The sequence below is a fragment of the Diadema antillarum genome, unplaced genomic scaffold, assembly GCF_040938485.1.
Source record: "Diadema antillarum isolate AM-2024a unplaced genomic scaffold, OU_Dant_1.0 scf00000141, whole genome shotgun sequence".
Lineage (NCBI taxonomy): Eukaryota > Metazoa > Echinodermata > Echinoidea > Diadematoida > Diadematidae > Diadema > Diadema antillarum.
The window spans coordinates 4,225,463-4,238,610 of NW_027271030.1; the positions used below are offsets into that span (position 1 = coordinate 4,225,463).

At 37.5% G+C, this 13,148-nt stretch overlaps 1 protein-coding gene across 1 annotated transcript in view; it reads right to left on the reverse strand.

Annotated features, from left to right (window-relative positions):
• Positions 1 to 10,004: 10,004 nt before the first annotated feature.
• The window catches only part of LOC139721303 (uncharacterized), a 30,056-nt gene continuing 26,912 nt past the window's right edge, over positions 10,005 to 13,148 (reverse strand). Inside the window, exons 20-22 of the mRNA XM_071632625.1 lie at positions 12,542 to 12,808; positions 11,147 to 11,242; positions 10,005 to 10,213 (exon numbers count right to left, since the gene is read on the reverse strand). Coding sequence (XP_071488726.1) covers positions 10,005 to 10,213; positions 11,147 to 11,242; positions 12,542 to 12,808 — 572 coding nt within the window. The remainder of the gene's footprint in view (positions 10,214 to 11,146; positions 11,243 to 12,541; positions 12,809 to 13,148) is intronic.

The following is a 13,148-nucleotide window of genomic DNA, read 5'->3' on the forward strand; positions in this document are numbered from 1 at the left end:
ACACAATTTGTACTGCAGCGAATCATAGGATTGGAATTATCAATCGTACATTTTCTACTTTCAATGAGAAAGGATTTATTCAACTGTACAAGTCTATTGTTAGACCGACATTAGAATATTGTTCATCAGTGTGGCATCCTCATTGGAAGAAGAATGTTGTAAAAGAAGAGAATGTACAGCGTCGAGCTACCAGAATGATACGTCCACTCAGACCTTTGAGTTATGAAGCAAGACTTAAACATTTGAGATTGCCTTCATTGGCATATAGACGGCATACCGATATGATGCAGATCTTCCATAAGATTATGAATGGGATTGATGATATGAAGTCCTCAGATTTTTTTGAGTTCTCAGTTGGAGGAAGGACGCGTGGTCATAGGTTTAAGATGCTGAAGAAACATGTAAAGTCCAAAGTGAGACAGTCCTCTTTTTCTCAAAGAGTTATTAGAGTAGTCGACAGCCCATCCGTGAATAGTTTCAAGTCTAACTTAGAGAGGTTCTGGAGTCAAGATAAGAACAAATACAACCCTGACGGGATATTTTTTTTGTCCATGTTATACTGCACAGCGCCTAACTAAAAGTTATTAATGTCATGTAATGACGACACCAAGGGGCAAATAAGTTAATATAACTTTAAGCCCACATCCAAGGTATGTTATCCAAGGTATGTTATCAAGTACCGCTGGGGTCAAGTTCTGCATGCGTACACAACTAGTCACAAGATCATGGAAGATACAATGTACTGCAGACTTTCTAAATTTTCCTTGTTAAATGTTGGTCCAAAATCGTAAAAAAGAGAAAAAATGCTGAAGACAGTGAATGTAATTTTAGGTAGTTTTAAGTCTCAATTCAATTCTTCACTGCACTAGGACTTCAGTTTGAACTTGTCTTCCACTCAAGTTCTGCTTATCATTTCGTCTCTACGAGTGGTACATTACAAAATACAATTCTGTTTCAAACATCATGAATATGAGTCTGTGACACGAGGGCAACGCTCAATAAAGTTAATTGCTGGATGAGCAGCTGATGATGAGGATGATGGTAAATTACGCATACGTAAACCGACAAACAGCAATTTTAATTCTCTGGGCTGGATCAATTAAATTAAATTTATTTTATTTTATTTCAATTAAATTATTTTACGTCTAGATTTTAGTGCAGTACCTTTTCACTTGCTCAACAAAGTTGATTTAAACGACTGTAAACATATGAAAACTTATGCAGTAGAACCTACCGTTTGTAATTTTTGTCTCAAGTTACTGATCTCCCGTTCACAGCACAGATATAAATTTCAAACACAGCTCACAGATGAGGTGGCCGAGAAAGTCCGCACTTGACACAGAAACCAGCAGATGGGACTATCACCTCGCTCGACACGGGAGACCTTTCATTATTCAGAATTCTGGAGATTTGCCCTTAAAAGAGATATCAGTGATCATTGGCAACACGATATCTTTTCATATCAATCAATACGGATATATCAATTACCATTTCTCTCAGAATCTAGCTCAATGGATCAACTGCAGTTAGCTTCTTGTTGATTCGAGGGCCCCGATTTGGCATCGTTTCGTCCATGCCTGCGCCTGCTTCCCTTGCCTCACTACTACGTACTGTACTAGTCTTTAGCGTTCGCATCGCGTCGCAGAAGCTCGTCGCAGGATCGTCTCCCCGGTACATGCAAGCCTCAGATTCAATTGCGATCCGACTCGCGATGCAACTCGCGATCTGGCCTGGACCGAATTTCCCCCCACGGAATAGATTTCTGGGGTTTCCTCACACGCTGTCGTGGTTGGTTTGTTTGTTTTGATTACTGATATGTTTATGTGTGCGCGCGTGCGTGTTTGTTGAACATAGAAGAAATCCATTTTGAGTTTATCAAAAATGTTGTTGTGAATGCGATGTTTTTCTATTACACGTCAGGGGCGGATCCAGGAATTCCGTAAAAGGGAGGCGCCTTTACAAAATTAAAGGGGGTGGGGGTGGGGCGTGTACTGCCCTTTTTTCTTTTTATTTCTTTTGTTTTAACAAAAAATAAAGAAGGGATGCCCACCTAGCCTGCCCCCTCTGGATCTGCCACTGCGCATGTACACCAAAGAAAATGGAATTAATACAACATTGTGGGGTATTCATTTCATTTATTGCTTTTTTTTTTCTTTTTTTTTACTGAATTATTTGAAGGAACTTTACGAATATACAGGCAAAGATTTTGCTTTTTGATTGAAAAAAGATTTCATTCTCATTAATGTATAATCATAGCTAAAATCATTATGCTGGAATTAGACATGAACAGAAAATGAACAATGAGTGTGATGACAAAGTCTGAAAATTATGACAGTATGTGGGCCTAGACCATGTGTCGTTGAAAAGTTTGTATTGATCTTTTGTGGGACCCTATCGTTGCATGCACAGGTTAGTGTTGAATTTTAAAATGACTCCTTTGCAGGGCCCCCTAGGAGAACAGTGTGTAAACCACTGACGGGGCTACCCTGGGTAAAGAACACTGAATGAATAAATAAGAAACTCCTATACTTCGAAGCAAGAATAATATGGTTCAAACAAACCAGAATATCACAATCTCAAATATCTCACAACGCTAATCAATTATCTCTCAACAAAGTCAATGAAGTTTTGTGGTTTGTTGTAATATCATTATTCACATCTACTATGACTTTACTCTGGAGGCTAGCATGGCTATCTTTATCATTGATGAATTATACCTGTAAACATTATCTTTTTCAAGCACTGAACTTTCACTCCACACAATATTGCAACAAAATTAGAGAACTACGAGGTACATTTCTTTATACAGCATCGCTTTTAATTGCACATACCTTAAAGAAACTCTGCGACAGAAACTTTCCACATTACATGTTGTATATAGTTTCATAACGTGCACCCTATACAATAAGTAAATCGTGACAGCTCGTGCGATCCTTAGTTTTACACTTCACTGTACACGTTTTAGTTTGGATCATACTGTCCTCACCCAAAAAAAAGAAAAAAAGATCAAATCTAAACTAAAAAAAAAACCCTGCCAAATCAAAATTGTTTTTAATCAATGTTAAGCAGAGATGCAAACAACTGCACCTGGCATATTGCAATCAATAATGGCACAAACTTTTGGTACAGGTTTACTAACAAAATTCATACTTTTAAAAGCTAATCGTCATTCTCGGATCGAAACAAGCAAACAACACTTGCTTTACTTAATCAAAAGACTACATTACACTGTATATCATGCAATTTTTTACATGATGGCATGTTAGTTCAAACGAATTGAAATAATACATTAAAGTGATTACACTTTAATACTAACAGGAAATTAAAAAAAACCAGCTTGCATATGGTGTAGGATTATATTTTAAATATTTTTCCTTGAAATCCAAACTCAATGAAAACTGTCGCATAGCGACACACTTAAAAAGCTTTTGACTACTCTTTGCCAAGTTACAACAGACAATAATGTATTCAAGCAGAAATTCTCATGAAAGTTGTCCTCTGTGCACAAATGAAGTTGTATTTGGCATGTTTTTAATTTTGCAGACTGCTGACACTGTACTACTGGTAATACTTTGATTAAAAGCGCACACCATAAAGTGCACAATTATGTACGTCTATTTATTTTTGTCTTGCATGAGTTTCGTATTAAAAAAGAAAATGTGTCCAAAAATCTGTTGCTACAAAATATTCCATGATTAAAGTAGTAGATATTTCTCATATATATTTACTATTTTTCTTCTGGTAATTTGACTGGTTCAGCGACAACTCTTCTATTGCAAGAAAATTCTGCTGTAGAAAGGAGAAGACAATGTACAAAATGAAAGCACGGTGTACACGCAGAAGGGAAAAAAAAATTGCAACATAATGCTATTTCATTGCTCTACAATGGCATTTTCTTCTTCTTCTTCTTCTTTTTCCTTTTTATTTTGCATAGGAGGAGCAGGGTATACTCTGGAATGTCCTATTAATGCATAAAAGATATGATTGATCCCAATATGACAAGACAAAAATCTAAGACAGATTTGCATGCCTTCACTATTGATTAGAATGAAAATGAAAATTGCTGATGCAAGGGCACTTGATAGGCACCCATTGAAAAACTATGTAATTACACCACATTAACCCAGTGCTAACCCAACATGGTATATACGGGACTACACTGCTGAGCTGTTTATCTGGGGTCTAGACTGCACGCTTCTTGAATACAAATACACATGTGGTGGATAAAGAAGGCCAAAATTTGAATTGGGCACATGTCCAGAATGAGCCACACACTTCTGCAGGCAGTGCAGAATGCCTCATCCTGTGCACAATGTGCGTCCTGACCTGCCAATCTTCTAAGACAAGCCTTATGCGTAACACACTTCATTTGCAAAGCATTGTGGGAAGGGGGCATCATGGGAAGGGGCATCATGATCAGAGTTGAAAAGTCATGTGATAGGCCAAAGTGATGAAATTCAGTAGCCTGTGCAGGAGTCCAAGTCCCATTAATATGTCAAATGGGGCCAAAGTTGATGCAGTATTCAAGATAAAAATATGAAAAGCTTGTGTTATTTTAGAGTAGGGTACGTTGTACCTCATATTATGGAGTTAATAACATTGCCTACAACATAATAGAGTAGGATATCACCATAACAAAAAACAAAGTTTTTCTCACTTGCCAAAATGGATATTTGGGCAGGCAAGTGTCTAACACATTGAGCAGACAGGTACCCATTCATTTCACATACTTAATAGTGAGTTTCACTTTCCCAGGGCAAGTGGGCAAGTGAATCTGTAGCACCCTGGTCAGAGTTTACTCTCTAATACAATTTTATTCAACTTGTATGCAGAGTTGACCGTATCAAGTACTGTACAACTAAATATTTTTGCACTAATACATACAGTATAATTCTTTGCACCGTGCAGCTCAAAAACATTTGTGGGTTCTTGAATTCACACTGCGCAAAGTGCTTTTTACTTGTAATGTATATTTTCAACAAATTTACAGAAAAGACAGAATTTGATTGAACATTTCCCTGCATGAAAATTGACGAGATGCCTGATTAATTTGAATGTAAGGCTTGCACAGAAACTACTGCAGACACACAAGCGCTCAAATGAATACTTCTACGGCACATGCACATACACACACACACACATTCTTATCAGGGCGGCATCAATGACGAAGCCAACGATTCAACCCGTTCAAAATGCGCAAAGAAAATTGTGAAGATATTTTCACAGGTCACAGAATTCACGCTGGCCAAAAGAAGCCCAAAATGGGCAAAAATCAATGTACTGCAAAAATTTCCACATTTACAGTAAATGTGTCTTGATGAGGGAGAATCAACCATGGTGGTCATTTGTCTTAAGCTGACGTTGAAAGGGAGACATCTTTGCACTTCGAGAGAATAAAATTTCATATTCTTTGTATTTTCCATGCAGAGATGAGGGCAGTCTCATCTGATATTCTTGAAACTTACTGATCTGACTTCAAAGATTACCTTAAAAAAGAAAAAAAAATGATGGGCTAAAATAAATACTTTCCTTCATGATGTAACAATTTTTTTTTTTTTTTTTTTGCCAAAAGCACACAATAATGATATGAATTATGAAATTTTGATATATATGTATATATTGCTTGTGGTTGAAAATTCCCTCTTTCTACCCTTTTCCATGTTTTTGAGTAATCAATAAATCACGAAACTGTGGGTTTATCTGCATTTCCTTTCTGGACAAATACTGATTCTAATGAACACATACATGATGATTAAGAAAGAAACACCAGATGTCACCCTTTCACATGGAACACTGTGACTGCACAGTAGAAAAACTGTCAAAAGTGTTCTCCCTCACGTTACGATACATGTATGTATTTTGATACAGATTAAATCAATAACTTGTAATACAGATATGTCGTGTATATGCAAACCTCAAGTTAATCAAAAGGCTGAGGTTAGTTTCTAATCACTGTACCAAATGACTTCTTCCCATAGTTTTCTTTTTGGTAAATTTTTCATTCTACATCAACACTGAGTCTCTGAACACATCACAACTTGTGTCAATTTTCCACATTCAAATTTTTCCTGACAAATGAAATCCCACTTTACAAATGTTGCTACATACTGTATGCTCCATATATTTTGCAGGGTTTTTATCTTAATGAACTTTAAAACACACAAAAACATTCATTCTGATCCTCACAAGAATGCAACGTGTACAGGGACATATGTCCATCTACTGCCGTACTCCACCATCTCAAATCTAGCCTCTTGCGAAATTGTTTGAAATCCACACTCATGAAAAATAACACTTGCTGAATATATGGTGTTTACAGTAGACATTGGCATATATGATGAAACGAAAAATCATTCATCTACACGTTTATGCAAACAACAATCTTGACACTGAATCAGTGATATTCATAACTCCCTCATCTGTTGTACAGACACCTACCTGGTACTACAATGTATTAAGTGCAAATACTTCCCTTTTAAATTTGCTTTGTAAAAAAATATAGAAATCAATTAATTTTGAGAGCTGCTCTTGTATAATTTCTATTTACATTATATCTTACAATTTTTAGGTGAATGTTACCTTCACATGAAGCTGAGCACCAATCAATCAAAAGCTTCTTTTATGTCCAACTTTGCATCTTTGGTAGGATACAAAGTAAAGTTAAAACAACACTAGTAAACAATGAATTACACTAGAAAATAACAATATGTTTCTGCCACTATGACAAAAAATAGAATGACATGTTTATGGAGCATGATTCATCACATTAATTTTTAAAAACCAAATGTGTGTATATACTTCAAAATCTTTAAAAAAGATAACCATGAAAATTGACAATCAATGATATCTACTCAGCCGCAACAGTCCCCCCTCCCTGTCCTTGTCAATCGACAAAATTTCATCGGCTGAGAATGATAAGGGCGTTAAGTTGCCACTAAACCCATAGGCCCAAATTCATGAAGGTGGTACAAATGAAACCATGGTTTAAACCATGGACAAAACCATGGAGCGCCAAGTGTCGCACGGAATATTTTGTTACGAAATTGGTCATTTCGTCGACAAAATGACCATTTCGTTAACAAAATCATCATTTCGTTGATGAAATGTTCATTTATTTACAAAATGTTGTCATTTCGTTATAAAATAATCATATCATCGACGAAATGACTGATTTCTTAACAAAATATTCCATGTGACACTTGGCACTCCATGGTTTTTGTCCATGGTTTAAACCATGGTTTCATTTGTACCACCTTTGTGAATTCGGGCCATAGTGTTCAACACCCTTCTCATTCTTAGCTGACGAAATATTTAAACGATTTATCCTGCCTGCTGTTCAAGTGTCTGAGGGTGAATAGCTGGTCAGGTGAAATGAACTCTTTCACTCAGTGCTTGGTAAGAGACTTTCCAGGCTTTAAGAAAAATACATGATCTTAAGAGTGAAGCACACCGTGTAAACTGTGTGTGTGCCTCACACAGACTCCATTGTGGGGTTTGATATTGTGCCCATGTACTTTTGAATAGCTACCGACGGTATGCATTTGAATCCCTTTCGTACAGCGTACCTACCGCTTGAGCACATTCTGATTCACGTGCCGCAAATACTGTAAAAGTGGAAATTTTTGCGCATTTCGCGCAACCAGAAAGTACCACAAAAATAAAGCACGCCAATATTTTTGCTTGCCATATATTCCTGTGCATGATGTATTGATTCCGCGAACTTACAAACACGCGAAACCCTTCTAATCCCGCAAAGCGCGAAAAATAAATGCATGCGAAAAGATCCACTTTTACAGTATGTCTTTCACAGCAACTTAAAAAAGTAACATGAAGTCTACTTAAAGGACAAGTTCACCCTCATAAACATAAGGATTGAGAGAATGTAGCAATATTAGGAGAACACGTCATTGAAAGTTTGAGGAAAATCGGACAACCCGTTCAAAAGTTATGAATTTTTGAAGTTTTTGTGTAGTAACCGCTGGATGAGAAGACTACTGCAGTGTATGAATAACTTAGATGTCACATGCGTACAACAATATGAGGAAAATATAAAGAGAATTTCACAAAATTGCATCTTTTGAAAAAAGTACATATTCCCTTGACTCGTTACCGACATATGTTAGGGGTAATATTATTCCCCCTGCTTTTAGAAAGAGACAAGTCAAGTGCTCTTTTATTATGCGAAAAAAGTGAAAATATGTTGAATTTTCTTTACATTTTCTTTATCCTGTTGTACGCATATGACTCACAAGCTGTAGTAGTCTCCTCATCCAGCGGTTCCAACACAAAAATTTTAAAAATTCATAACTTTTGCATCGATTGTCCAATTTTCCTCAAACTTTCACTGATGTGTTCTACTAATATTGTTGCATTTTCTCAATCCTTATGTTTATGAAGGTGAACTTGTCCTTTAACCATTCAGCTTTAGTCTGTACCTTTAATTTGCATGATTATCTACTCAGTCAAGTAAGTTTAATTCCGTGTGAATTTACAACATCCTTTTCTATTCCAACATTGACATCAATAAATACCATGTCTAAGGTAACCTTGTGGATGCATTTCAGACATCTAAAAATGAAGTCAGTATAATCATACAAGATAAATGGTGATATCTCCTTTTTTTTTTACCTCCATTCGATTCATAAATTTTTTTTCAAAAAGGGTGTGTGATTCTATTTCTACTTTTTTGCCCACAATTGGGATTAAATGAAACATCCATCTTGATACAAATTGACAATGATAAACTATGATATTCCATAGACAACTCCACTGTAGATACGTTTGAAAAAATACAAATGGAAAATATCATTCGCATACTTCAAAACTACATACTACTTTGCTTCTGTATAAAATACCTGAAGCAGAAATGTTTATACAACATGGCAACATTCATGGCCTGTGTAAATTGCATTTATTACAATACTGTTCAGGTATTTCAGGAGTATGCTGAGACAAAATGTATGCAGGATTTCCCACGTGATGAGCTTTTACACTTTTAGCGACTAGCTAACTGGTAAATACTGTGTAGATAAGAACTAGCACCAAGCACAACATGCACCACTACTTTGAACATACATTGTACTATTTCATTTTCAGTCTCGCTCCTGGAACCAAATTCTAAAGTAACACTCGTAGTCATCGGTATGGGACATGAGAACAAATTTACAGAATAGTACACATCATGTACAACAAAATCTTTTCTAGTAGACTGATTAAAACTTGTAGAATTTAGAAATCTGACTGCATTTCCTCCTGCAAAACTTGAGTCATTGTTACACAAGTTACAAATATCCTACATTCATCCCTCACAGTATCTATTAAAGTCTGTTGTTGAACACTGTAAGAATGTGGTATTTGGTGTTTCTGTTTGTTTTAAATATTTGATTCTTATCCATCTATTGTAGTACTTTCACTACAACGAGAAAATATTTTGTAAACTTGGTAAGAGGATCTGATGATTGTGGGAATCAATGTTCAATAGCAAGCAGGGAAAAGGCTCAGACCAAGAATATTGACCACTACTATAAAACAGACACTCATTCAAAGCAGTGAGTGATACCCTGTAGAAAGTCAGTCAGTGAGGGGAAGCAAACAGCTATCTTTACACGCAGCGCACTTTGGCTTTAGTATGTCAAGTATTCCACAAACATACAGTTTCTAATTTTACAATGTACGTCACTCCTAATGCATATTTTTTTTTTCCTTCTCTCAGCTTAACATCTGCAAAAAGCATGAAAGTGACACAGGTCTTACCCTCAAAAAAACAATTACCAGTATGCTTGGCTCGTAAATCCAGCGTGGCAGAAATATTCCACATCTCATCATCGGGGAAAGAGAAATTCGAGATGGAGATAAAGGTTGGTGTAACCCTCCATGAGGAAAAAACAAAACCCAAATTCTAGGAGATGAAGATGGTCATGCCTCAGAGTGAGGCCACAATCTGTGTTGCATGTTCACCAATGAGTTGTGCCAAGATCATCGTCAATCAACACTTTTCCCGCTTCTCAACTTTGAGAGGGCGCACCTCCTTCGCCTGCCCTGGCCGATTCCCCTTCCACCTTTCCAAGTTGCGCGATGCGTCCCGCGAGCGGTCGGGGGATGGTGCACAGCGGGCGAATGCTCCAAGCAGCAAGAGCCTCTGAGGCAACAGCCAAGTTGCAGGGCGACAAATCACAAATGGCTTGGGCTGTGAAAATCTGCATAGGCCAGGGGACTGAGAGGGGAAAATGGAAAGAAAGGAAAAGAAATAAAACTATGTGCATCCTTGAACAAGAGATTTTATCCACAGTGCATCTCTTAATCAAAGTGCACAAAAGGGTACTGTAAAAACAGAAATTGTTTAGTCCATGAACCTTTCATGAATTTTGCAAGGAGCCAAGATTTGCACTCGTAAAATACAATCAAAAGCTCTTGTCAACACAAAGCAATAAATGCCAGTGCAATGCTCTACAACGTACAATTCAGTTGACTTGTACTGCTGCTGTACTACATGTGCTTAGTAGTGCGCATTCAGGTTTATTGTGTTTTACATAGACCACAAGTATGTGTTCAACAAATCTCATCCACAAAATTTTCATGCCACGAATGTTTCTGGTTATACAGTACTTCGTACTGATAGGAAACTACTGTACGAGCTGAAATTTTTGCGGTGGTTTTACTTTCGCGAATTTCGCGATTCGCCTTTGAACCGTGAAAATAACAACACACGAAAATAACAACGCGCAAATAAGTATGTTCAGTTAGACCCTCACAACCGCGAAATTAACAACATGCGAAAATGTCCTCCAAGTAGCAATTCGCAAAAATATCTGTACACGAAAATTTCAGCTTGTACAGTAATAGCACAGCCTTGTGTCTGAACATTGCTCACACACAAGAGGCTATCCTCAATTGATATGCTCATATCACCACAGACCATATTAGGTGATGATAGTGCTCCCATTTTTAAATCACTAATGACCGTATACAATCTCTATTAAGTGCCAAATAAGGATGAAAGTGATACGAAAGAAATTAACAATAAGAATACAAAAAGTGAATGGATATTAAAGAACCTATGTCAAATAATGTATAAATACAATGTACGTGTATATTCACAGACAATTTACATTTTTCTATAAAATAATAGAATTATTTGTTTACTTACTACTCTCAGATGGCTGCTGCAATACACCAATCAGGATCTTCATCAGAGTTTGCACCGAAGCCGGACTGGAAGCCAGGCCAATCTGGGACACATTTCCTGTGAGAAAATGAAAAAGGAGAGAACAGCATATGATATACAACATCTTGACCACAGTCTTGTCGACCTTGCCGTAACAAAAAGGTGCACACCAGATTGTCTGTGCTGGTTGTGTGGTAGAGTCCAACCCACTTTTACAGCAAGCAAATATCGTACAGACTGCCTTTAAGGGGGAGGTACTCTGTATAATTCTCATCAGTGCAGCTTGCCAGTAAACAGATCAGGGTTTAGACAGATGACCTATCTATAAAGGCCTTTTTTTAAACTTTCTTTTGAAGATCTTTCTGGACAAGTGCAACTGTTCCTTGGAATTCCAGAAGTTCAAAGTGAGCACAAATATGATAAAGAGGCAAGTACAGATGTAGGCTTTCAGGAAAGAGAAGAAATGAAGACAGGCAGGGACAGAGAAAGAGCTTAGGTAAGCATGTATAAAGTAGAAGTGATTACTTTAAAAAAGGAATGAAAGGTCTTAGAGGGGCAGACAGCATAACAATGTTTTTGAAAAAAAAAAAAAAAAGGTTTTTAACAAAAAACAGGGGCAATGATGGACATGCACTGCTGGAAAGCTGGATGACAGGGAACACGGAATTAGGTCTTTACAGGTTATCACACTTCGGAATAGCGTGAGCTATGGTTAAGCTCAAAGTTTATTGTCCAGTAGAGGGGAATTTTGACTTGGTTTCTTTGATAATTTACTCTGCTTTAAGTAGAGTACCGTACCGTAAGTAATACTTACGGTGTGTTAATGTAAAAGTGGATATTTTCATGTGACTATTTTTTGCACTCGACCGGGTAAGATGAGTTTTGTGTGTTTTAAATTCTGTGGAATCAAGACACCAACTACTGGAAAATACGGCAAACAGAAATATTCACATGCTTTTATTTTCGCGCTAGTTTCTGGTTGTGCGAAATACACCAAAATTTCAACACCATGAACATTTTTACTTTTACAGTAACAGCATCCTTGAGACGAGCTACAGCTTCCTTGTAAACTTACTGCTACTCTGTGACAGTGGGACAAATGTTTTGACAAGTTCTAACACACGATATGTCATTTCAAATCAGCCATTGCTGTATATCTCATTGGAATTCAAAGGGGACATTCAGAATTTGAGTAAAGAATAAGAGCAGCATTATGATCATGCCAAAGGTCAAATCACCACCTGAAGAATTGTTGAAATGAGTAGGGCAATGCTATTAGAACACAAAGACATACAAAGGAAGTCATGCAGACACAGTACAATACGGGCCAAAAGTATGCAAAATAAAAAGCATAAATGACAGGTCAACACCACTCACCGATGGTCTTCATCACAGCACATGCAGTGACGGTGGCATGGTCTGTCTCATCCTGCCCCGCCTCCAGCCCTGCCTCCAGCCCCGCCCCGATCTCGCGGCTGGCCTCTCCCTTCTCCTTGAGAGTTCGGCTCCAGTCCTTCAGGATGGGCCAGAGCTGCTCTCGGATCAGCCAGTTGTTGGTCCACTCCCAGCCCAGACAGGACGCCACCAGTTCCAGTGACATGACGGCCTCGTAGCACCGTGGACTTAGTCTGGGTCCATCGTCACCTGTACACACAAAAATGCCACACAGTGTGCTCTAGTTCTAAGCCACACATTAGCTGGGATGACAATGCTCAGGAGTTTGTTTTTCCCTTGTTAGTAATTTTCTTTCTTATCAACAGGGATGGTGACCTTTCAAAAGGAATTGCAGTGTTCTGATGGTTGAAAAAGCATATTTTTGATGGAAAAACAGTATTTTTACCTTTCCTGCAACAGACATTTGGAATGATAAAATTTTGGAAAAACAGTATTTTTCAATCAAATCTGCTGTATCTGAGGCAAAAACACAGTACTAAATACTGCAAAAAAGTAACAGTTGGCACCTCTGTATCAGGTACACAAGAGC